We start from the raw sequence: 27425 nt of genomic DNA on the forward strand, positions 1-27425 counted from the left end.
TACATATATTTCAACAACCCTTAAAACACATATGTGGCCTTCATCACAAAAACCAGTTGGCTGTGAAACATGGATATGTTTCCAATGCAACAAGAATAAATGTACACCAAAATTCTGCTTGTGTTATGGCCTACTATTTTTGTTTTATGAAAGTGCTATGACAGTGCACTGAAAAAATTGTGGTGAAGTAAATACAGCAGTAAAGATTAAGTACTACATTGAATAAGTTAAAGAGTGAACTTGAAAATATTGAATCAATTCTACATTCAAACATGCAGAAATGAATGCTTTAGATTGTAAGTAAATATTATTTATGATTGTTGGTTATTTTTACAATATGTCATTGTGTATCAATGAAGCAGAAAACCTTGTAATATTTTTTGCTAATTTGAGTAAATGTCACTTGTAAAAAAAAAAAAAGTACATTTTACTTAACTTTCGAGGCTGGTGTTCAAAGCACGCACTGGGCTTGAATAATTATTGAACTTACATGCAGGCTTCTCTGTTTAAACATTTATTTTGTTATTACATATGGTAATTTCTTATATTGTGCAGTCTTAATTTCACTTTCTAAATTATTTCTCAACATTATCTGTTCATCATAAAAGATTGTTACTGTGATCTTTTTTTGTGCACAAATTGTTGAAGTGTGTGTGCACAGCTCTATATCTTATTGATATTGCCAGGTAATGCAAGGTTTTGTTATCTCATAGACTAGGCTTAAATAACATGCATTAAGTTTACCTGTGGGATGCAGGCTAAAGTATGTCATTTATGACATGTTTAGAATTTTCCATGCAAACATACTGTATGTTTAATCATGACGTTCTAATAACATGTTCTTTTAAATTTTACTAAGTGTATTTAAGTACCATTATATTTGAAAGTAAAAGTTACAGTATTTAATAAAATGTTTTACTAAAAGTAAAATGTACTCACTTTAATCAAAATAATGTCATGAAGTTTAGTAGTTTTTACTTAATTTTATACCATTAAGATTAACTTATGAAAACTGCAAAAAACTTGCGAAATAAAAATGACGTCAATCTTATGTCATTTTTTTCAGTAAAGCTTTTACTTTTAACATAACACTTAAATTTGAGCTCATCGTGCATACACCTTTAATAGTCTGATATTTCACAGAATTTGTCTTTTGTGATTCATAGGGCTGAAGTAACAAAGAGACATACTTGAATTACAACTACAGCTTATAAATGAAACCAGAAAAAATTATGGTCATGTAGGCTAATCATGCAGTCATGTAAAACTAATCATAATCTGGTGGATTGCATTCCTGTACAGCAGCTTTAAGTCAAGTCAAGTCAAGCTTTATTATAAAGTGGCAATTTTTGGTGCAGCATAAAAATTTGTGAACATAAAATACAAAAACATTAAAACATTCATTACATAAAATGTCACTAACATCAAAACATAACATTCAAATACCTTACAAGTTTAAAAGCCTTACAGCAGTGGGGATAAAGGAATTCCTATACCGATTACTTATAAGTCTAGGCATACTATAACGAATACCAGAAGGAAGCTCTATGAATTCATGAAACAGTGGGTGGTTATGATCGGCAAGAATGGCTCTGGCTTTCTGTAAAACAAACCGTTCAAAAATATTTGATAATCCAGTCTGCTTAATGCCTATGATCTTACCACATTGATTGACAATACCATTCAGTGTGTTCTGATGTTTAAAATGTAAATTACCATACCAACAGCAGATAGAAAAGCAAAGTACAGATTCGATGTAAGATTTATAATACAAGCTCATAAGAGTCCTACTGTAATCAAAAGAAGAGAGCCTCCATAGACAATGTAGCAGCTGCTGGCCTTTTTGCATAATGCCTCAGCATGCGCGTCAAAACGCAACTTGTTGTCAATGATAGTTTCAAGGTACTTGTAACTACTAGCCCATTCCACCATTTGACCTTTTATGTACACTGAACAAAAATATAAACGCAACATGTAAAGTGTTGGTCCCATGTTTCATGAGCTGAAATAAAAGATCCCAGAAATTTTCCATACGCATTGATTAGATTAGATTAGGGCCTAATGAATTTATTTCAATTGACTGATTTCCTTAAATGAACTGTAACTCAGTAAAATCTTTGAAATTGTTGCATGTTGCGTTTATATTTTTGTTCAGTATATGTAATAGGCAGTGTTCGAATTGTGCCAGAGCTCTTGGGGGGTCCCCTCCTAACCAAACCTCAACCCCCCACCATCGTACCACACATATATATCTATATATATACACACACACACACACATTTCCAACTGTATCAATAATTACATTCTGCATGATAAAATATAACAATTATGCAGAGACCTGATTGTGTAATGGGGTTGTTCTTCTTCTGACTTAACTACTTTATTAAACAAAAACACAGAAAAGGATGCTGTCCAAAAGAAATACATTTTACATGGTCTTTTCACTCTTTCTCTCAGTGCTATTAGCAATGTAAACAGAACATAAAGCAGTGGTGAAGAGAACCTTTCCTGAGAGAGTGCATCTCTATGCACTGCTGTTTATGGCCCATAGTGGCCTATTTTAGTCAGCAGATTTGCCTCTCCCTGTTTTGCTGGCAGTTGACAGACAATGTTTCCCCCTCAGCCAGGACTGAATATAGAGGCAAGGGTCAATAGAGGGCCATTTGTGTCAATAAACAGCACTGGAGAGAGGCTTCTGGTTCAAAGGCGATTCCTTGCATCTGTGGCAGTGAAATTTAGAGCAGGGATACCTCTTTCACATTCAGCTGAACTTACCAGGCATGACTTGCTTGCAGTCAACAGCTTTTTTAGGATCTTCCCATTCTGGTTATTGTTGAGTTTCCAAAACCTGATGTCCTCAACTGCCTCTCTACTTGGTACTCCAAGCTTCTTTGCAAAGTCATGGATCTCTTTTTCCCCAAAGAGAACAAGGGACTCCCTATTTTTTGGCCTGCTGAGGGGATCCAGTGGTGCTAGAATCTTTGTGAGTTCGGGGTCAGGCATTCGTGAAGTTAGACTGTCAATGATGGCTTGGAGGAACTGTAACTGATTTATATTTTCCTTGCTGAAATGCAAGGGCACTCCTTTGAAATCTGCTTTGTTAAGACCTTCCTCCACTTTCTCCACTGATGTCCCTCGTGTGGTCTTCATAGCCTTAAGCACCTCAATCGTCATATTTATTTCCCATGTGGCATCCATCAGAGAAGTGCTTCTGCTCTGAAAAATAAGGAGACAACCTTGAACTAGAAGCATCAGTTTCACAAAATCATGCTCAATGCCATTTTCTTGTTTAGGCTAAATTAAAAGAAAACCATTGTTGCCTACCTGAAGTTTCAGGGATAGACTCTGAATTTCACGCAGCACATCTTTTATGGTTGCCAGGTCCTTGACAAAACCACTGCATGTGAGGCGCTTCAGTAGCCCTTTGAATTTTTTCGTTACGCATCTGAACGTGACCATCTTCAGTAGATTTTCTCATTTGCTCAGCCAAAGCAGAAAAATCTCTCCAAACAGCTTGTACAGTCATAAAACTATTTGCTACCCAAAGGATGGTAAACACTTGACCAATCTTAAGCAGGCTGATGTTAACATGAGAGGCCGCTTCAGTAAGCTGTATGTCATTTTTTGGTGACTGATAGTACAGTGTATATAACTTTGAAATAAATATCTCAAAGTGGTTGCAACCTGTGACTGACTTGAATGCATCATTTACAGACAACTCAAGCCTGTATGCAAGGCAGTGGATACTGTTATTAGACCACTTTCTCTTCCAGTCATTACAGATGCACCATCTGTTGTTATGCAAATCAGGTGAGACTTAAGACAGACTTCTAGAAGACGCTTTTTAAGAGCTTTGTATATGGCATCAGCAGTTGCTCCTTCCTCCAGCTCAATCAAATCCAGAAATATATTTTCAATTTCACCTTCCCCCGTCATATCTCCCCTGAGGCATAGGATGAGGTAGCTTCTCCCAAACACTGTGCTTTCATCCATGTAAGAGCAATCCATGAGCCAACAGTTTTAATTGTTGAGACAATTTTTCTTCTCATTCATTGGCAATATGTGTTATTATATTAATGCAAGAGTGGTCAGATCTGTGACTGGAGACAGTTTTTACTCCATTCATTTCTTGTAACTCAACCAAGCCATTCATTTTTAAGAATGCTAACCTTTCCTTTGCAACAAAATATGCTGTTCTAAATGAATGCACAGTCTCAGAAAGAACTTGTAAGAAAGAATTTAACATGTCTGTTAAGGTGGGCAACACCTCTTTCTCTCTCTGTTGATTTATTTCTGTTGTCTTCGGTGAGCTATGCTGTTTTTATGTTTGTAGATTTTCTTTCTCATGGCCCTGACATCCTTTGCTGAGACCTCTCCAGAAGCCCACTCCTCTGACACCTGTATTCCCTTTTGTGTTCCAAACAGGTGCTTGGCATCTTTGCAGAATGTGCATCCTAACTTATTTTCATTTACAGGTGCATCTCAATAAATTAGAATGTCGTGGAAAAGTTCATTTATTTCAGTAATTCAACTCAAATTGTGAAACTCGTGTATTAAATAAATTCAATGCACACAGACTGAAGTAGTTTAAGTCTCTGGTTCTTTTAATTGTGATGATTTTGGCTCACATTTAACAAAAACCCACCAATTCACTATCTCAAAAAATTAGAATACATCATAAGACCAATAAAAAAAACATTTTTAGTGAATTGTTGGCCTTCTGGAAAGTATGTTCATTTACTGTATATGTACTCAATACTTGGTAGGGGCTCCTTTTGCTTTAATTACTGCCTCAATTCGGCGTGGCATGGAGGTGATCAGTTTGTGGCACTGCTGAGGTGGTATGGAAGCCCAGGTTTCTTTGACAGTGGCCTTCAGCTCATCTGCATTTTTTGGTCTCTTGTTTCTCATTTTCCTCTTGACAATACCCCATAGATTCTCTATGGGGTTCAGGTCTGGTGAGTTTGCTGGCCAGTCAAGCACACCAACACCATGATCATTTAACCAACTTTTGGTGCTTTTGGCAGTGTGGGCAGGTGCCAAATCCTGCTGGAAAATGAAATCAGCATCTTTAAAAAGCTGGTCAGCAGAAGGAAGCATGAAGTGCTTCAAAATTTCTTGGTAAACGGGTGCAGTGACTTTGGTTTTCAAAAAACACAATGGACCGACACCAGCAGATGACATTGCAACCCATATTATCACAGACTGTGGAAACTTAACACTGGACTTCAAGCAACTTGGGCTATGAGCTTCTCCACCCTTCCTCCAGACTCTAGGACCTTGGTTTCCAAATGAAATACAAAACTTGCTCTCATCTGAAAAGAGGACTTTGGACCACTGGGCAACAGTCCAGTTCTTCTTCTCCTTAGCCCAGGTAAGACGCCTCTGACGTTGTCTGTGGTTCAGGAGTAGCTTAACAAGAGGAATACGACAACTGTAGCCAAATTCCTTGACATGTCTGTGTCTTGATGCCTTGACCCCAGCCTCAGTCCATTCCTTGTGAAGTTCACCCAAATTCTTGAATCGATTTTGCTTGACAATCATAAGGCTGCGGTTCTCTCGGTTGGTTGTGCATCTTTTTCTTCCACACTTTTTCCTTCCACTCAACTTTCTGTTAACATGCTTGGATACAGCACTCTGTGAACAGCCAGCTTCTTTGGCAATGAATGTTTGTGGCTTACCCTCCTTGTGAAGGGTGTCAATGATTGTCTTCTGGACAGCTGTCAGATCAGCAGTCTTCCCCATGATTGTGTAGCCTAGTGAACCAAACTGAGAGACCATTTTGAAGGCTCAGGAAACCTTTGAAGGTGTTTTGAGTTGATTAGCTGATTGGCATGTCACCATATTCTAATTTTTTGAGATAGTGAATTGGTGGGTTTTTGTTAAATGTGAGCCAAAATCATCACAATTAAAAGAACCAAAGACTTAAACTACTTCAGTCTGTGTGCATTGAATTTATTTAATACACGAGTTTCACAATTTGAGTTGAATTACTGAAATAAATGAACTTTTCCACGACATTCTAATTTATTGAGATGCACCTGTATGTATAACCAAGGGGAGTACTGCTGCCTCCATGCCTCAAGCTGCTGCTTGCTGAAGAATCTTCTCTCGTCTATACTGGTGGGTTGGGACAAAGCTGTGCTGATGGTCTGGGCTGGAGGTTTCCTGTTTGTTGTGCTTGCACTGACTAGTGTTTTCCTGGGGTCGGGTTGGTCTGTCTGTATTTCTTGTTGCCTGGGGTCTACTTGTGAGTGCTGCACTGATGTTAAAGTGGGCTGATTTTGTGTTTCACTGATGTGACTCCTCTTCCGCTGGACTCTACAAGAAATTAATTTTCTCTCAATCATAAGAGACTTTATAGATTTAGTTATCTACGGCTTTGTATTAGCAAATGTTCGTATAGTTCTTTGAGGGATAAGCATATCCTCACAAAAATTAATATAGCTACTTATGACATCTCTAATTTCATCAATGTTTGAACATGAGTTTTCAAAAACCTCCCAGTTTGTACAATTAAAACATCCTTGTAGAGCTAAAGATGAGTCTGCAGACCATTTCCTGATAGATTTGTTTTCAGCCTTATACTTTTTTAGAACAGATTTATACACAGGAATTAAAAACACAGTATTATGGTCAGACAGTCCCAAAGGTGGATTACTAATGGACTTTTATGCACCTCTGACGGATCCATAACATAAGTCCAGAGTCTTATTATTCCGTGTTACACAAGTAACATACTGTTGAAAATTTTGCAAAGTTTGTTTCAAAGAACAATGGTTAAAATCCCCTATACGACCGTGCAAGTAACGCACAAGCAATCATAAGGTAAAAACAGCCACTACAATGAATATTATCAGACCAACATACACCCCTGGGGTAGACAGTAACCCCTGGACAATGTACTTTTGGGATGGTGTCATCAATTCAAGTTTGGGAATAAGAGTGCATTCAGATCCATTAATGAGAATGAAGGGATCAAAGCAAGCATATCTATATCTTCCTATCGTGATTTGATTCGCATTCGTCTACAGTATGTCTTTGCAATTTTGTCCACTTCAAACAAAACCAGCCGGGCACTGACACTCAGACCCATTTCTCGCACAAAACACTTCACAAACTGTTGACACGCAGTATAAATCACAACGGTATGGGTCTCTTGCATTAGGTTGGAATCGCTGGCGACTTGAACACATGTATCCAACAGCTTCAGGAGTACATCCATGTTCACATCCATGTCCTGTGCAAAGATCTCTCTGAACGTCTCACACAAAAATCCATCCAGCTTTTCTGTTAATGATCGCTCCATCCTTAATCTGTTGCTGGAGACAGACACGCAGCGGGGAGTGCACATAAAGTCCACTGGCATTTGGTAGATATTTGTGCAGTCCTTTAAGTTGGCTGAGAAAGCACAATGATGAACCATTTCAGCACAAGGCGAAATTAACAAGATATACAAAAATGTTTGTCCATAGGAATCCATCCTTTTTTCATTCTAGCATGAGGCTGTATGGTGTTTAAAGCTTTGAATATTCCTTCTTTAAAAAAAAACCATGTCGGAGATAAAGGTAAACATAGGAAGGAAACCCCACCTGAGGGAGCTGAGAAATATTCCAGTGTGACTGTCAACTTAGTAGGTGGTCGTGTACATGGGCAGAGACTCAGAGATGACCTCTGTGGTTGTGTACCTGGACAGAGACTTTGAAACAACCTCCGTGGTCGTGTACATGGGCAGAGACTCGGAGACGACCTCTGTGGTCATGAACATGGGCAGAGACTTGGAAATTAACTCTGTGGTCATGTACATGGGCAGAAACTCGGTGATGACCTCTATGGTCGTGTACATGGGCAGAGACTTGGAAATGGAAGCCTTTCTCCTCCACCTCCGGGAGGCTGACGTAGGCAACATGGGCTCTGGGATGAATGAGACTGGCAACGCTGGCTCTGGGATGGACGAAGCTGGCAATGCAGGCTCTGGGACAGACAAGGCTGGCAACGCAGGCTCTGGGACGGATGAGGCTGGCAACGCAGGCTCTGGGACGGACGAAGCTTCCCGCTCGTTGGCCGTGGCAAGCATGGGCGTTGACTCGTTGGCCGTGGGCGTTGGCTCATTGGTCGTGGCAGGTGTGGGCGTTGGCTCGCTGGTCATGGCAGGCGTGGACATTGGCTCGTTGGTCGTGGCAGGCATGGGCATTGGCTCGTTGGCCGTGGCAGGCGTGGGCGTTGGCTCGTTGGTCGTGGCAGGCGTGGGCATTGGCTCGTTGGTCTTGGCAGGCATGGGCGTTGGCTCGTTGGTCGTGGCAGGCGTGGGCATTGGCTCGTTGGCCGTGGCAGGCGTGGCCGTTGGCTCGTTGGTCGTGGCAGGTGTGGGCATTGGCTCGTTGGTAGTGGCAGGCGTGGGCGTTGGCCGAGGCAGGCGAGCGCACTGACAATTTGTGGGGAAGGGTCTTCATGGCCCTACGCACCTACGCGGATAATTCAACTTGGAGATGAGGGCCGTGAAGGGCTTAGAGACAGTGGCCGTGGAATGCTTTGAGCAATGAGTAGCAGAAGGCTGGACTGTGACATGGCATGGAGCAGACTCAGATGTGGCTGTGACATGGCGTGGAGTGGACTCAGACATGGCTGTGACATGGCGTGGAGCGGACTCAGACGTGGCTGTGACATGGCGTGGAGCGGACTCAGACGTGGCTGTGACATGGCGCAGAGCGGACTCAGATGTGGCTGTGACATGGCGTGGAGCGGATTCAGACGTGGCTGTGACATGTCGTGGAGCAGACTCAGACGTGGCATGGTGCAGACTCAGACGTGGAAGACTCTGAAGCCGGAACCGGGATTGAGAGAGGAGGATCCTCCGAAGCGAGTGTGTCGAGTATTAGCCTCACATATTCCTCCCATGTGTAATCTCTGGACTCTGGCAATTCCCTCCACTGGAGTGTTTTGAGTCCAATCTTGTATATGGACTTTTTTTATGGTAAAAGCAGTGCTTGAAGTTTGAAAAAAGTGCAGGTACTCCCCTTGTTAGTATTAAACTTGATTTTTTTTATTTTGGGGGGATTGTTTTTTATTTTTATTGTAACTAGCATGTTAACATGTAAAAATGGTTAATAATATGTTTATTTACATTAAAATAGTATTTAATTACGTTAAAAGAGGTATTTAAATAACATTTTCAAGGTATGGCTGTAAATTCTTTCTTAAGATCTGGCTGAAGAACAAATATGACCTTACATCCTCAACTAACAAATAGGTTTTGATTAGCTTTACTTTGAAAATAAAAACATACAAAGTAGAGTTATTGTTTATGAAAACTGAGGAAGAATATTTAGATCTGCTAAAGTCTGTATCTTTGACAATATCAACACACATAAAAGAACAATAGCAATCTAATGTTGAACTGTCTTTTTACACAAAATAAATGTAGCCTAAAACTGAAATAATAATAATAATAGAGCATTATATCTATTTTTCCTTTTTAACATTTGTATTATCCTCCCATTCAATTAGGGCAAAATTTTTAAGTCTGTAGTTTTGACTGCACCCAGCAGCTAAGCAGTTTGCATAAATACATTTGAGTGAATAAGACGATAAAATGTGCTCATCCAGAAGTTGCTGGTTTATGTTTTCGAGAAGAGTGAAACTGAACTATGTCCAGACAAGCTTAAATATGCATGCTCCTCTGGAACTTGACCACGGATAGCTTGACGAGCACCGATGCTGTTGCACGTGTTGTTAAACTCACCGCTGAGTTTTGCTCAGAGAGGGCTCGGATGTTTACCGCGATTTTATCAAAATCATTTGGAAGGTCAGATAAAGGTGGAGGCGTCTGTCGTGACCACGACGTGCCTTGAGACCTGCTCTAGGGGAACACCTGTCTGTAGAAATGTCAGGTCCGACCAAGGGCTGAAAGTCTGACGGCACTGCAGCATGATGGTCACACGCCAGGTGCCGTGGAGCCATGCCCACCTTGGGACTCGAGTCTGTAGCCAGTGCTGAAGCGGTCTCATATGCATCAACCTGAGGGGGAGAACCGCCGCCGAGGATGCCATGTGTCCCAGGAGCGTCTGAAATTATTTCACTGGCACCGTCACCTTCTGCCTGAAGGTCTTCAGGCAGGTCAGCACTGATTAAGCACGTTTGGTCGAAAGACGTGCCTTGAGAGTGACCGAGTCCAACTCCATACCGAGAAAAGAGATGCTCCACACAGGGGAGAGCTTGCTCTTCTCCCAGTTGACCTGCAGCCCGAGTCGGTCGAGGTGCTGAAGCACAAGGTCCCTGTGTACACACAGTAGGTCTCGCGAGTGAGCTAGGATTAGCCAGTCGTCGAGATAATTGAGAATGCGTATGCCCTTCTCCCTCAGCGGGGCCCGGTGGACGGAGGCACACTCGCCCCGCACCGTAGTGGAGAGGATGCCACTGAACCTGGGCGGGCGTCTGGCGAACTGGAACGTGTTGCCGAGGCGAATCGTCGTAATGAGCCACCGCGAGGGGCTGGAGAGCACTAACTAAGCCTCCAGCCCCCGCGACAGTGGCACCAAGGTGGTGCATGCCATCTCCTTTTATACCCGTATATCCAGGGCGGAGAGTGGCATGCAAATTCTACTCGCCAATTCTCATTGGCCTTTTCTATTTTAAGCAAAGGTGATTGGGGCTCTCAAGATCTAACCCCTAGTGTCACTACATCGACACAACATCAAGTGAGTGACAGACAGGGAAGTGCTGGTACTCTGTTGACTAAATTATAGAAGTGCAGGTACTGCGTACAGCTGCGTACCGCCCCACTTCAAGCACTGGGTAAAAGTTACTGTTTAAGTTAAATTTACTCACATTAATAAATATGCTATGAAGTAGATTTTACTTCATTTTATGAAGTAAATTAAGATTTACTTAGAAAACTGTGTGCAAAAACTTGCAAAATAAAAATTCAGTTATTTTGTTCAGTAATTATTGGCAACACGTTTCATCCATCCTAATTATTCCTTTTTTGTTTTTCATTTATTAATAAGAATTACAGAACATGAATTGCTAATTTTCTTATATTTTGAGGAAAATTTTATTTTTTGTTGTTGCTGTTATTTTTGTTTTAGTTATTTAGTGGAGTGAATTAACTCCTGATGATGTTTCTCTGTCTGTCATTAACTCGTGACTCAAATATTTTGAATCCGTTGAAAAGATTAGTTCAGATTTGTTAATTTTGGCATAATTCATTCAGTGACCATTTTGTAAATCACATTTTTACACCAGTACGTGGCAACAAATGAATGTCTTTTATGTGTTTTGAGAGAATCATTAAACCATTGGAGAAGTTATTCATGACCAAAACGAGTCTAATTACACTTTGTGTGTCTACAAATCTATACTAAGAGAGCAGAGTATATAAGGATCATAAGCATTTTCCCCACAAATAACAACTGCATATTTATCATTTTGTGAACTGCTGTACATGACTATCAAGCTATACACAAAAGACAACATTATTAGCCTAAAAATAATTATGAGTTTTAATTATGTCCTGATGTTATTGGAATGTCGTCAGTCACTTTTACTCATAATTCCTCCAGTCTCTTTCTCTCCTTGTTAAACAAGATTACTGAACTAAATGAACAACATTCCTTCTCCTCTTCTTCAGTCAGTCAATAGACGCTAATCCTTGCTTATTCACAAATCATCTAGTTCTGATTTAAATGAACAACTGGTTCAGTGAAGGGCCATATTCATTCAGTGGGTCGAAACAATGATATGATCGCTGTCACAGCCCACACTCGAATGCTGTTGGCTCACGCTATAGTCAGTATTTATAGGCATGAAAAGTCACCATCCATGTCTCGCACATAATTGCAGTGCTGCCGTTGTTTAAAGAGCTCACAATGGGTAATCACACATTTGTGCTGTTTGCAAAGTCACAGACTTTTAGAGGGGCTAATATGAAATTTAGGGGGGCTGAAGTCCTCCTAAATAGGGTCTAGCAACACCTTTGCTAGTACCTCTACACAGTCATCAATTAATTATTTACTCACTTGTTTGAAGATATATTACTTACAATTTACTTGTTATTTCTTACAAATTTTACTTGATATTACTTACAATTGTAGCTTGCAGATTACCGATACCCATAGTAAAGTAGAGACTACTTTAAGGCCATTTTGCTTGAAATCATATTATATAATAATAGAGAACTGCAGTAACATCAGGAGGTGGAGTTTTATTTTAAGCTACTTTATTTGCTCAAGTAAAATGTACAGAAAATATTTACAATAATGGCATAAAACAAGCAAATAATAAAGTAAAAACAATCTAATATAATTTTTACATTTAGTGCTCTGGAGTTAGTCGTTAGTCTCATGGAGCTATAAGGAAGGGGGAGACTGGAGAGAATTGTCACACTTTTTACTGTTTTACCCCAGTGAATATTTCTCAAAGTCAATTTCTGTATTGACACATACTTTAAAGTCTTGGCATCAAAAGTCTATTAAACATTTCCACCAGTTCATTTAGTGCATGTTGACCTTTTGTGACAACATTCCCCAATAGCAGCATTTTGTTGCATGGTAACATGTCATTAAATAGAATGTTCAGCTAAATTTAAACAATTATGAAACACAAAGCAATGCATGAAACAGCTAAAAATGAAAAAGTAAATACAAAATATTAAAGCATTGTTTTGGCCATCAGAAATTGTAATTAATACACTGTATAATTGTATAAAATAGGCCTTCAAATGTTGGGTGTAATTCAAATACAACGTAATTAGTTATATAATCTAATAACTTTAACTATTAATTTGCATTTAATTACTTTCACGAATTAAAGTGTAACATTTTAAATGATTGTAATCAGATTACAGTTACTGAATAAAGTAATTATTTTTATGTAGGCTACATTACTTATTACACATACTGTATTTCTAAAATACTATTGGTAACACTTTACAATAAGGTTCCATTTGTTAACAATTTGTTAACTAAAGTTAATATGAATTTACAATAAACAATACTTTTACAACATTTATTCTACTTAATTTCAAAATACAAAGTTGTGTATGTTAACATTAGTTATTAAACCATGAACACACAATCAACAATTGTATTTTTATAAACTAACATTAACCAAGATTAAAAAATTATGTACAAATATATTGTTCATTGCTACTTCAAGATACCTAATGCATTAACTAATGTTAACAAAGGAAACCTTAATGTAAAGTGTTACTACAATATTATGTAGGCCATATAATACATTTAAACTATGAATTAATGTTCATATGTATGTCTGTTTGTGTTTCTGAGACAGCTGAAGGGTGAGACAATGAACTATAGACATGATAGAAATATAGACATTTAGAATTTGTTGTACACAAAACAAAAGCTTTCCTATGAAGTGTTTTAGAAAGAAAACTAAAAGTAAAGTAATGATTAGTGTCATTGCTTTTTGATGAAGTAATCAGTAAAGTAACCTGATTACAATTTTAGAGAAGTAAACTTATTAGTAATTTGTAGTGGATTACTTATTTTGAGAAACTTTTACCCAACACTGGTGACAACTTGCCACCAAACAGCACACCCTTAAAATCTACCATCATTATGTTGTTGACTCTTGCCTTAGTGTATGCCATTAATTGTTTTAACTTAATTACTTCTCATTACTATTACCAACATATTATGATGCTGGAATTTAAGTTTAGAGGACAGAATTCACTTCAGTTATTCAAATAAGACATATTTGAACTAAATCAATTTACAAAACCACTGCTAGAGAAAACATGCATTTGTGTAATTTGCTGTTTGACTCAAAACCTTGTAGTTACTGAGACAGCCCATGACAACTTCAGCATGCAAACAATAGCCCATCTTCTCTATGTAAAATCTCACATTACACATTCACATTTAAAGGAATAGTTCACCTAAAAATGAAATTTCTCTCATCTTGTGCTCACCCTCATGCCACCCCAGAGGTGTATGACTTTTTGATTCTGCTGAACGCAAACGAAAACTTAAAAAATAATAATATCTGAGCTATGTTGGTCTATTTAATGCACGTGAATGATGGCCAGATGCTCAAACGATGCTTATTGATGCTCAAAAACACACAAAAAGGCAGCACAAAAGTAATCCATACGACTCCAGCATTTAAATCAATTTCTTCAGAGGCGATAGGACAGGTGTGGGTGAGAAACAGATTAATATTTTAGTCCTTTTTTACTATAAATCTCCACTTTCAATTTCACATTCTTCTTCTTTTGTTTTTGGTGATTCACATTCTTTGCGCACATCGCCACCTACAGGGCAGGGAGTAGAATTTATAGTAAAAAGTACTTAAATATTGAACTGTTTCTCACCCACATCTTTTATATCGCTTCTGAAGACATGGATTTACCCACCGGAGTCTTATGGATTACTTTTATGCTGCCTTTATGTGCTTTTTGGAGCTTCAAAGTTCTGGCTACCATTCACTTGCATTGAATGGACCTACAGAGTTGAGACTTTTTTTTTTTTTTTTTTTTCTAAAAATCTTAATTTATGTTCTGCAGGAGAACAAAAGTCATACACATCTGGGATGGCATGAGGGCGAGTAAATGATGAAAGTATTTTTGGGAGAACGATTCCTTTAATGTACACATCGTCTTACAAAATAATAATAATAAAAAAAAAAATCAGCGTTGCTCTTTTTCTAGATGATCTAATCCAGATGAAACCCAGCAATAGTTATCAGCAGTGGCATTTTTCTTAATGGCTTTTTTTGAGCGTTTCCATCGGTAGATGACAAAGACTGACGTGAGCACAATGAGCATAAGCAATAAAATAACTGAACCCAAGACACACAGCAAAATCCAAGAACTGCCGAGGAAACTTTCTGAACGTTTACTAGAGTCTGTTTTAGTATTTGTCTCGTTGCGTAAAAGGGGATTGATTGCTGAGGGTCCATGGGCGTCAGCTAACTGATTCAGTTCTGTTATGAGTGCCTCTTCGTGGTTTTGGGATGTTGGACTAGGCCTGTTGTGTGGTTTCTCTGTTGGATCCGGGACGCAGCTTATGCCATTTTCAGCTAAAGTGAAGTTTTGCCTGCACGAACACCTATAACTTCCCAAAGTATTAAAGCAGATGTCTTCGCACGGCTTATTGAGACATTCATCTATATCTATACATGTCCCACTATCGTCCAATGATGAACTGTAACCTGCGTGACAGTAACATGAGAATGAACCCTGTGAATTGAGACAGCCCTGGTCACATCTGAATTCGGTGCATTCGTCCACGTCTTCGCATTTCCCAGCTAAAAGCCTGAAACCTGGTTTACACACACAAAAGTAGCTTCCCGGATTGTTGCGACACTTGTGTTCGCCGCAGATGCTTTGACTGCATTCGTCGATATCAACGCAGCTGATGTTGTCTCGTGCCAGCTGAAATCCATCCGGACATGCGCACGAAAACCCAGTGGCTGTCGATACGCACTTCGATTCGCACGGTGAATTTTCGCAGTTGTTTCTGAGAGCGCAACTAACTCTATCATCCGTCAGATAATAACCCTCCCGACATTCACAACGCACACCTGCCGCATTAGTCTCTAAACAAAGATGATCGCAACCACCGTTTTTATGTTTGCAACTTCTTTTATCCCGTGCGCAAAAGCGCTCTGAATTTGTCCAGTCAAAAGGACCATTTTTGTTGTCACACAAAGAGATAAAAGTTCCATCACCCTCTGACCCATTGCACTGTATTTCAGCCCATGTTCCATGTGGTAGCATTGACAACCCGTCATTCTGATTGAGGGGTTTTGTTAAAAATGGAAGATTATAACTGACATCACCTGGTTCGTCCAACGCAATGGGTTTGCACATGCCTTTGGAAAGAAATGTACACATATAAAAGGCGCTGTCTCGGCACGTGCCATCTGTCCATTTCAGATCATCCAGTAACGACACCGACACGCACCGCTTTTCCGTGCACGTACTCGAAGGGTTCTTTTTCCAGTTGGAATATTTGGAAACTCTTGGCTCCGACGTCCATTTGTAGCCATGCAACTCCTCATTGAAATTAGTACAGTTTCCTTTGACCAATTCAAGTCCTATCCAAAGTTTAGAGTGGCGTACGGAGCGTTCTCCTGATGCTAAAAGAGCTGATTTCACGATCTCTAATTCATTGTGATTCCTCATAGTGACCAAATTACCGCCATTATCGATACAGTTCTTATGAGCTTCTTCAAAACGTTCCTCCTCCAAATGCAATGTAAGGCAAGCCTCAGCCGTGCACGTTGTGGTCACCCGATTGGTCCCGCCAGAGACAAAAGTGAACAGCATCAGAATTAGTACGCGCATCATCCCGTCACTATCATCAATATAAAAACTGCCTATCGTTCGTAAATTTTCAGTTCATCTCTGAGAATAGAGAAGAAATTGTTCGTATGACGTCCAAATGCCAAAGCAGTGTGATGAGTCGTTAGGCTTGCTCAAACTGATGCATCCTGTTTGGTTGATAACCTACAACGGAAATAATTGTAAGCAGCAGGCTTCATTGTCTCTTCTCAGAGCGTGTTCCTGTAGGCAGCAAAAACAATTGCCCTGGCTGCTTATTGTTTTGACTAGTTTCCCAGATCTGACAGCCTATGGCGGCTCTAAAACGCCACAGCACTCCAAATGTAGCCTTTGAGCTTAGGATTGATATTAACCTGGGTCAAACTGAGGGTCTAATTTAAATAATATTTTATAGAGAGTTTTTATTTGTCATGAGGATAACATCAGTATCTTAAGAATAATCCTTCTTGGAATATATCATCCACCCTTGCCATGACTAATACAACTGTTTGTTCACCTCATTTAAAAATATCAAAGTTTCACAATACTGCCATCTATGCAGTTTTCCATGAAGAATCATACAGTACTGTGTGCTCTAAGGTTGGCAATTTAACCATGAGGGATAAAGGGTTATAAAACGAGTGACCAGTCTAACCATTTAAAGGGGATGCATGCTGAATAAAGATTAGGCAAACATAATCGGATTACTGGGTCATTGGGAAAGATGAGCAAATGAAGTATTTGAGGGTCGTTGTACTATGGTCCACAAAATCCTTCAGAAATGCATTATAAGTGTATTTGGAATCATTAGTTCACACATATTTCTATTTTTAATGGATTATTTTACTAATATGGTATGATTACTGTATTTTTTGCTTTTGGCTCCATATGCGAAGATTGCCTACATAAAAATTCTCATAATTAACTTTAACCACATTATACCAATATATACTTAAGATAAGTGTGATATAATAAAGACAACATGTTGTTTCTAAAAGTATTTTTTTTATTATTGTTATTGTAGTAAATATTATTTTGTAAAGGAATTGCTCACCCCAAAATGAAAATTTTCTCATCATTAACTCACCCTCATGACATCCCAGAGGTGTACGACTTTTCTTTCATCTGCAGAAAACAAATGAAGATTTTTAGAAGAACATTTCAGCTCTGTAGGTCCTCACAATACATGCGAATGGCGGCTAGAACGTTGATGCACCAAAAAGCACATAAATGCAGCATAAAAGTAATCTCTATGACTCAAGTGGTTTAATCCATGTCTTCAGAAGTGATATGATAGGTGTGGGTGAGAAACAGATCAATAATTAAGTCCTTTTTTTTACTATAAATTTTCCTCCCTGCCCAGTAGGTGGCGTTATGCATGAAGAATGCAAATCGCCTAAAACGAAAGAAGAATGTGAAAGTGTCCATTTATAGTAAAAAAAGGACTTAAATATTCATCTGTTTCTCACCCACACCTATTGCTTCTGAACGCATGGATTTAACCACTGGAGTCGTATGGATTACTTTTATGCTGCCTTTATATGCTTTTTGAGCTCCAAAGTTCTGGCTACCATTCACTTGCATTGAATGGACCTACAAAGCTGAGATAATTTTCTAAAAATCTTCATTTGTGTTCTGCAGAAGATAGAAAGTCATACGCATCTGGGATGGCATGAGGGTGAGTAAATAATAAGATAATTTTCATTTTTGGGTGAACTATCCCTTTAAGTGTATTAAGACATCCTTTTCCCCTGTGTCGGCTCTTAAATTATAGTAGATGTATAAACCTTAAAAGAAACATTTCAATTCAATTAAAATGTATTTGTAAAGCACTTATCACAATAAATATTGTGCCAAAGCAGTTTTACAGAGAATATTGCCATACAGCCCTCAGTGTGCAAGTCTAAAGCAGTGATGAGAACAATCTATGGCTGTCAATAGATTAAAATATTTTTGATTCATATCATGATTTTCATAAAGGCTTTAGAAAGCATAATGAAACAGTAAAAAAATAAAATAAAATCATATTTGGTAAGTGGTAACTTTTGTAGATTTTTTTTAAAGTACAGTTTTTCCCCTCTTACATTTTTCCCTCAATCCACCCCAGGTTAAATAACATTGAAAACAGACTGCAGATTATACCTGGCCATGCTAAATATCCTCTTGAAAGAATCTGTAGAATTAAATATATATATATATATATATTTATACTTTTCCCCCATTTCCTCTTGGTAGTTCCATTATTTTCTATATTTTGCCCGGAAACACCCGTTCAACATGGCTATGTCTTGCCATTGTGTCTATTGCCTGCCTGCTACCGATAAATACAGCAATGAATCACATCCTGTGTTTGTGTTGAGTGGGCCAGCGCCTCTATTTCAATGGCAGGAAATGACCTAAGACACCCTTTTGGTAGGTCCTCTTAGACCTAATGTTAAAACATTAGACGTTGCTTATTTTTTCTTAGTCATCAGGAATTGTGCTCCTTTCTACTATTTTGCATTATACAGGAGATTGTAAGATACAAATAAGAGACAAGAAACACATTTTCTTCCTTACATTGATTAAAGTTTGCATATAAGTGGTTAAACATTGCTTATCGTAAAATAAGTATGATGATCTTCTATTATACAGAGGACATATACAAAATTTTATAAAATAAATACAATAAGAGAATTTTACTGCATAAATTAAAGTTGAATGGCCATGCATGCTCTTCGTGAGTCATTTCAATGAAGCCTGTTTTATGGTCATAATATTTTAACACTGTTTACATTAGGACGTGTTCCTGAAATGATTATGCTATATCTATTTTATTGCATAAATCAACCCATTGTTCATTTGTAGACAAATGTCTTTAGGTGTATATCCAACATCTTTCCTCTACCTTTTCTAACAATTCTACATACCACACTGATATCTGATATAAGATAGCAATGACCTTTCTCAAAGAAACACAAGCCTTTGTGATTGTTATAATGACAATTATAACAATTCTAACCACTGTGCATATGGTAATTATTATGTATTTCATTGATCTACAGTATTCTGTCATGAAGATGCCATGAGTTTACAGGTGACAATAGGAATGTAATATCATGATGGTGACCTCTGGTGCAGAATGAGTGATATTAACCTATACATCTACTGACTGGATATGGAGTACCATGGAGAGCATTGTGAGCTTGAGAATATTTTAGTGAAATCACATATTTTAGCCATTGTTGTAGCAAGAAATTGATGTTAGAATTCTTCAGAAATACACAACACTGTTACGTTTATGCATTATGCAGAAGACATGCATTGTTCTTTCATTTCGCAAAAGTAATTCTTTAAGGTAGCATTCTCTGTGAATGTAGTTTACAGATAAGATTCTCATTGTGGTTATAAAAACAAAAAGGTATAATGTTGTCCACCTCCACTTAATTATTATTATTATTATTTTTTTAACAAATAAGTAAATATTTAATCAGTGTTTTTTATTTTATAAGTGAAAACGCTATAGATCCGAAGTACTGCATTCTGCATGTGCTGCTCATACTTAAATGGTTTAAATGTTTCTAGGTGTTTATATGCAGATATTTAAATGCATTACCTTAGCTATTTGTACACTGAAAAAATGTTTCTTTGGATCAAAGTAAAACAAATTGCGTCAACTTGTTACAACGAATTACTTTAATTTTTCTCAACTTAAAAAAAGTTGACACTGGATAGAATTAATTATCCATTAGTCATCCAAAGCAAAACGTGTCTATGAACCAAATAAAGTTTTCAAGTTTAATTAAATCTCAAATTATACTAGTCTAAATGTTTTCTCTTTGTATGAACTTTTTAAAAATTATTTTATTTTTTTTTACTTCTTTTCAAACCAAATATCCAAACAAATACAATTTAAAAAATCAATATAATATCAAGACATTTCTTCACTTTGATTTTATCAAAAGCGTTAGACAAAAATTTTTCAACATTTATTTTGTCGGAATACAACATTTTTACAATGTGTATATTACCAGACAAAGCATCCTTAACAAATACACATTTTATAATAATGAAAATGCCTTTCCACCATTTTTACAATTTTTACGTATAAAATAAGGCAACAAAGAATAACACATACACATTGTATAACAATGAAAAAAGCTTTCCATGTTGGCATAACAACTGAGGTTCAATAGAAAAATACACAATATTTCCATGAACAGTTAATTAGAAATGACTTTACAAAACCAAGCATTTAAAAAAATAAAACATCACATCACAAAGGCCAATAAAATTTCTGATGCTACTGTTAAAACAAGTTTGGGTCAAAAACTGCTTTAAAAGTGGCATTATACAACCAAATATATGTAATAAAACATTTGTCAAATTAGCCAGTGGAAAAACAAAACAATGAAAATGGATTTCCACCTTCAAGGAATAGTTCACACAAAAATGAAAATTCTCTCGACATTTACTCAAAGGACACACATTTATATACACACACACACACACACACACACACACTCACTATATGGCCAACAGTTTGTGGACACCCCCTTCTAATTAACGAATTTGGTTACTCCGTTAAATCCAGTAAAGAAAAATCTTAATGTTTCTTTATGTAATGGCTTGGGCTTTGTGTGCTTCCAAATTTGTGGCAACTGTTTGGGGATAGCCCTTTTCTGTTCCAGCATGACAATGCCCCTGTGAACAAAGTGAGGTCCATAAAGAAATGGTTTACTGTGTCTGGCGTGGAAGAAATTGACTGGCCTGCACAAAGCCCAGACCTGAACCCCACTGATCACATTTTGGGGTGAACTGGAACAGCAATGTATTAAATTAAAAATATTGAAAATAAACTTTTGGTTGAAAACTGCTTTTAAAGTGATATTCTACAACCAAATACATTGAAAATAAAGCATCTGTCAAATTTGCCAAAGTAAAAAAAAAAAAAAACAAAAGCAAAAAAAAAAAAAAAACCAATGAAAATTGCTTCACCTTCAACAGAAAATTGTAGCTGGGTCAAATGAGAGGAATTCACTCCTGCAGCTTCGAAGAGAGGTTCTGCACCCTTCGGCTCATCCACCTATTCTCTATATCCATGATTTTTTTTGAAAGGCCTCAAAGGAAGTCCTTCAGGATATTTTAAATTCAGTGCATAAATGAGTACAAACATCATGCTACAGGCACATGCAACCGAGGACAACTCATTTAGTACCTCCACGCCGTCAATGACTATGCCAATGTCCAATGGAGAGCTGAGAGCATCACTTTCACGTAGCACAAAAATGGCCATGGTGGTCTTTTCAAATTCTCTCCCCGCTTCCTCCCTCTGGCCAGCCTAAATACGTACAAGAACAGAGAGTGATTGAGGGAGTGTGGAAGAAAAAAAAAAAACACCTGAGTATGCCCAGAGCTGCCAGGATCCCACAAGGTTAAAGGATTAGTCCATGCAAAAATGAAAATTCTCTCATAATTTACTCACCCTCATTCCATCCCAGATGTGGATGATTTCATTGTTCATCTGAACACAAATTAAGATTTTTACAAGAAGTTTTCAGATGTGGAGGGGCACAGAATGTAGACAGCAACCAACACTTTCAAGGTCCAAAAGTCACATTTAGGCAGGATAATAGTAATCTATATTGATGCAGTTGCACAATGAAGGTCTTCTGAAGAGAAACGCTGTGTACATGTAAGAAACAAATCCATAATTAAGACGTTTTTAACGATAAACCATTGCTTCCGGTTAAAACGCAAGTCTTCTGTTATGTCTTATGCGTCCTGTTGTGATATGAAAGGTTGCGTATCATTGAGCGGAAACATACGTGTGTTCGAGTATGTGCGTGCAATCATGTCTGTGTCAGTCATACGCAATCTTTCATATCACAACAGGATGCATGAAGACACATCAGAAGACTTGCGTTTTGATGGATTATAGTTAAAAACGTCTTTAATATGGATTTGTTTCTTACAAACACAAAGCGTTTAGCTTCAGAAGACCTTCATTTAGTGACTGCATCGATATGAATTGCCATTATCCTGCCTAAATGTGACTTTTACACCTTGAAATTGTTGGTTGCCTATATTGCTATTCTATGTCCCTCCACATCTGAAAACTTCTAAAAATCTTCATTTGTATTCAGATCAACAACAAAAGCCATCCACGTCTGGGATAGAATGAGGGCGAGTAAATTATGAGAGAATTTTCATTTTTGGGGGGATTATTCCTTTAAGGGTGTATGAGAACCTCTGTGAAGTTGTCAACCCACAAAATTAAATCAACATAAATATACAATTTGTTTGTGCTGCAAAAACAAACATCTGTGTTGGTTGTTACTTGATTTGCACTGGTTTCTGTCATTCTAACAATCACTAACTCTGTAAATTCTGTTTTTTAGATACTTTAGAGGAGCAGTGAGATAACTTCCCACACCATCATCTAAATCAGTGTTTCTCTACTCCAGTCCCTGGGCCCCCCTCCCAGAACATGTTAGATGCCTCCCTATTTAACACACTAACAAGCTGATGAGTTGAATCAGGTGTTTATATTAGTGAGACATCTAAAACATTCTGAGAAGGGGGGCCCGAGGACTGGAGTTGAGAAACACTGCTCTAAATTACTGTTAACCAGTGACTTTTTAAAATCAAGCACAAACAAACGTCAGTGGTTTGGAGCAATTTTTCCAAAAAGTGGAAAGTGACATCAAACATCTACAAAAATAGTGTAATATCTCAGAAACCAAACAGGCACAAATGTTTGCTTTTGTGGCACAAATCAGCAAAAACGAATTGTATATTTTCCTTGATAATTTAGTTATATGGAGTGCCAATGTCACAGAGGTTGAGTGAAAACTAAATTGATTAGCACAAACAATTCTATTCACATGCATCTAATACCTGATCCAACTTTAATAGTGTCCATAGTTAAGTTATTAGTGTCCTAATAACCTGGAGAAGCTGAGAGCTCTGTCTGTCCAAAGAGGCCAAAAATCTCGCTTGTAAAGTCATGATTCACAAAATTCTGCATTTATCTGTAAGAAAGAGAAACAGACAATAAACTTTGGAAAGAAGCTAATATTACTTTAAGAAAAGTATTTTTAAAAATACACAGAGCATTAAACAACAAAAAGTATAGTTAGGGCTTGTGAAAATTTATTTTAAGACATTTTCAAAAACACTAAATACTAAAATCCATAATTTAAATTATGATAACTTCATGATCAATCACTCAAATTTATTTTTTTTTACAATGAAATAACTGCTTTTACCTCTTCTTCTTGAAACAGTGCTGGCCATCGTTCTTGTAGTTCCTGAACACTAGGTTGTTTTTCCACAACTTCTTGTCTACGCAAAGCAAACGTCTTTGCCATTTTTTCTCTGATAGTCCCTGCACTGTTTCTTTTCTTCACTTCCTTTAAAAGTGACAGGGGCTCAGTTTCAAGGTTCTCTGATGTCTCTCCAGCAGGAAGAGATGGCATATGGTTGGCCTTGCCATGTTTAGGTCGTTTCACATTTTTGGCAAGAAAAGCATCATCTGAAGCTTTGGTTTTTGGGGAATTGACCAAATACTCAGGGCATCCAAGGCCTTTCAAATGTGTGCGGAGGTTTCCCATCTTCATTTGAAGTCTCTGCGTCCACCCGTAGCAACCATTGGAAGATCCTTTTTCTGCCAAGCAAGGATGTTTCTGTCAGGAATACACCAGGCTCCCCAGTCATCAAATCACAGCGCTCTAACTCACCAGAGTATTAACTCACCCGCACCTGCAGCCAATTCAAATACCAATCAGCACCACTATAAGAAGCACACACAAACACTCACTCTTTGTCTGCTCACCGACGAGTTCACAGACTCTAACCCCTGTTCCAGCGATCTTCCTAAGATTACCTACCTGTGCTCTAAGCGATCTCCTGTGGAATACTAACCCTTTCTCCAATGATCTCCTGTGGATTACTCACCATTCTCCAGCGAACTCCTGTGAAATACTCATCTGTGCCCCAATGATCTCCTGTGGATTACACACCCATTCTCCAACGATCTCCTGTGGATTATACACCCATTCTCCAGCGAACTCCTGTGAAATACTCATCTGTGCCCCAGTGATCTCCTGTGAAATACTTATCCTCTCTCCAATGATCTCCTGTGGGTTACTTACCAAAGCTCCGGTGCTCACCTGTGATACACTCACCTGTGGATTCACCTTCACCAAGTGAACACCTCCCTTGACATCAGCTCACCTCTGTGTATCTGGCTTAGTCTTTGCATTCACCCTCCATCCCCACCAAGAACGGTACTTCACCAGTCTGCCTTCACTTGTGAACAATTTGTAAATAAACACCCCTGCTCGCGTTCAAAACTCCATCTTGTGTCTGTGGTTACATAACAGATGACCAGACCTAAAACACAGCCATGAACCCAGCAGGAAGCACATCACCAGACCCCATTCAAGATCTTGTCAATGCCAGTGCACTCTCCAACCCCACTCCATCTACATCACCTCCGGTTCCCAATCCTCCACCTGTGTTTACTGCCAGTCCTGTGGTCAATCCAGCTCATTGCTGGATTGGAGGACTGCCAAAGATTCTTACTCAAATGTTCTCTGGCATTGGAAATGCAGTCGCATCGTTACTCCACCGACATATCCAAGGTCTCATCATCTCCTTACTCACTGGAAGAACTCTTCAATGGGCACAAACCCTCTGGCAGCAGGTTAGCCCCATCTTACACACCCTTGATGGCTTCATGGCTCACTTCCAAGAGGTGTTCGGTCACCCAGGTGGTAACTCGACTGTAAGTGAACAATTAAATAAATTACGTCAGGGCAAAAGCTCAACTGATTATTTCCTCAGATTCCGAACTCTAACTGCTGCCAGTGGGTGGAATGAACCGGCCTTTATTACCACATATCAGCAGGGACTAGATCCATCTATACGGCTACATCTCACATCAGTGGATGATTCCACTGGATTGGAGAAATGTATTCAACATTCCATTCGAGCCTCCCGTCGTATGAAGTCTTGTCTCTACAAAATGTCCACACGGCAGCCTCCATCACACAGCCGGCCTTTCACCTACCTGAACTCACAAGAATCCAGCCCAGAACCCATGCAGGTGGACACATCCCGTTTAACTCCAGAGGTTATGTCTATATTGGGGTGGCGGGGGACATGTCATAACAGCATGCCCCATTCGACCTCCTCGTCCAACGGTGAGTTTTGTCTCCAATTCAAATGTTTGTTACATCTGTAACACTTAATGCTGGTACAATTTCTGTTACAGTTTCCGCCCTACTCGACTCCGCTTCAGCTGGCAACTTCATCTCCAGGACGCTCTGCCGGCAACTCAACTTAGTAAAGATGGTCAACGACTCAGCATACTGGATCCACTCCATAACTGGTAAACCTCTTCTCCGGGGACCAGTATGACACTGCGTGGGACCTCTCAGAGTACAAGTGGGTTTGTTACATGTGGAGGATATCACGTTGCTGGTTCTTGAGAGTTCAACATCTGATATCATCTTGGGGTGCCCATGGCTAATTCAACATTCACCAGTTATCTCATGGTCTTCTGGAAACATCCTGAAATGGGGTACCAAGTGTTTCTCAAACTGTTTTCCCTCTTTACCCATTGTAAAACGTGTCACTCACTACAGGAAGCCCTACCCATTGCCTTAACCACAGCCACTATTGAAAGCCCAGTAAACCTCACCTCCAATGACATCCCCTCATGCTATTCCCAGTTTCAGGATGTCTTCTGCCCCCAACATGCCACTCAACTCCTGCCGCATCGACAATGGGACTGTGCGATTGACCTGTTTCCTGGTGAACCAGTGCCTTAAGGAAAGATTTACCCACTGTCACTCCCCGAGCAGAAGACCATGGAAGAATACATGGAGGAGGCACTTAAACAGGACTACATCAGACCATCAACTTCCTCTGCTGCTTCCAGCTTTTTTCGTGGCTAAGAAAGATGGTGGTTTGAGACCTTGTATTGATTACCGCGCTTTCAACAAGGTGACCGTCAAGTTCCGGTACCCCCTTCCTCTCGTCCCAGCCGCCCTGGAGCAATTGCGTGGAGCCACTATTTTCACCAAGCTGGACCAACGCAGTGCGTATAACCTCATTCGTATTTGGGAGGGTGATAAATGGAAGACAGCTTTTATCACCACAACAGGCCACTACGAGTACTAGGTGATGCCGTATGGCCTGGTAAACGCCCCCTCCGTCTTTCAGGGGTTCATGAATGAGGTGTTCCTGGAGTACCTCCATCAATTCATACTAGTTCACATCGATTATATCCTGGTTTACTCCCGGCGCAAAACAGAACATTGTAAGCATGTCACACTTGTGTTGGAAAAGCTGAGGAAGTTCCACCTGTATCTAAAAGTGCTCATTCCATCAGGTCTCCATGCAATTCCTCAGATATAACATCAGCTCTGAAGGCATCCAGATGGACGAGGGGAAGGTGGAAGCTGTGAGATCCTGGCCCACTCCAAGCACCATAAGAGCTCCAATGTTTTCTTAGCTTTGCCAATTTCTGTTGTCGCTTCATCCAGAACTACAGTTCTATCACCTTACCACTAACATCCCTCCTTAAGGCCAAGCCGAAATACCTCTCATGGTCATTCGAAGCCAATCAAGCTTTTAACGGGTTGAAACAAGCATTTACATCTGGTCCACTTCTAGTCCACCCAGACCCAAATAAACCTTTTATGGTGGAAGCAGATGCTTCAACCTCTGGAGTGGGCGCTGTCCTTTCACAGCAGCAGGGGAAACCACCTCGCTACCATCCATGCTCCTTCTCCAAGAAAATTTCCCCAGCGGAGCAGAATTATATCGGGAACTTCTGGCCATCAAGCTTGCCCTGGAGGAATGGCGTCACTGGCTGGAAGGAGCCTGTCATCCCTTCCTGGTTCTCACCGATCACCGTAACCTGGAGTACCTATGAGAGGCGTGACTATTAAACCCCCATCAAGCCCGATGGGCTCTATTCGTCCAGGGATGAAAAATGTCAAGGCTGATGCCCACTCTCGCATACACTCTACCGAAGACTGTCAGGAGACTCCTGAACTCATCCTACCTCAAAAGATCTTCATAAATCCCATTCAATGGTCCCTGAACGATAGGATTGCAGAAGCCGCCACCACAGAAGCTGCTT

The 27425-nt window shown here is 39.2% G+C and overlaps 2 protein-coding genes and 1 long non-coding RNA gene across 3 annotated transcripts in view; 1 reads left to right on the forward strand and 2 right to left on the reverse strand.

Annotated features, from left to right (window-relative positions):
* LOC127411250 (uncharacterized) overlaps window positions 1–27425 on the forward strand; it is a 66989-nt gene that overhangs the window by 28040 nt on the left and 11524 nt on the right. The window lies entirely within an intron of this gene.
* Window positions 1172–4528, reverse strand: LOC127411240 (E3 SUMO-protein ligase KIAA1586-like). Its single transcript, XM_051646657.1, has 2 exons — window positions 3325–4528; window positions 1172–3216 (listed from the first exon to the last, which is right to left on the reverse strand). The coding sequence occupies exons 1-2, from the start codon at window positions 3457–3459 to the stop codon at window positions 2701–2703; spliced, it is 651 nt and encodes a 216-aa protein (XP_051502617.1). The 5' UTR covers window positions 3460–4528; the 3' UTR covers window positions 1172–2700.
* Window positions 11798–16963, reverse strand: LOC127411224 (complement component C1q receptor). The gene has a single exon (XM_051646632.1). The coding sequence runs from the start codon at window positions 16313–16315 to the stop codon at window positions 14651–14653; it is 1665 nt and encodes a 554-aa protein (XP_051502592.1). The 5' UTR covers window positions 16316–16963; the 3' UTR covers window positions 11798–14650.

The sequence above is a fragment of the Myxocyprinus asiaticus genome, chromosome 20 (assembly GCF_019703515.2).
Source record: "Myxocyprinus asiaticus isolate MX2 ecotype Aquarium Trade chromosome 20, UBuf_Myxa_2, whole genome shotgun sequence".
NCBI lineage: Eukaryota > Metazoa > Chordata > Actinopteri > Cypriniformes > Catostomidae > Myxocyprinus > Myxocyprinus asiaticus.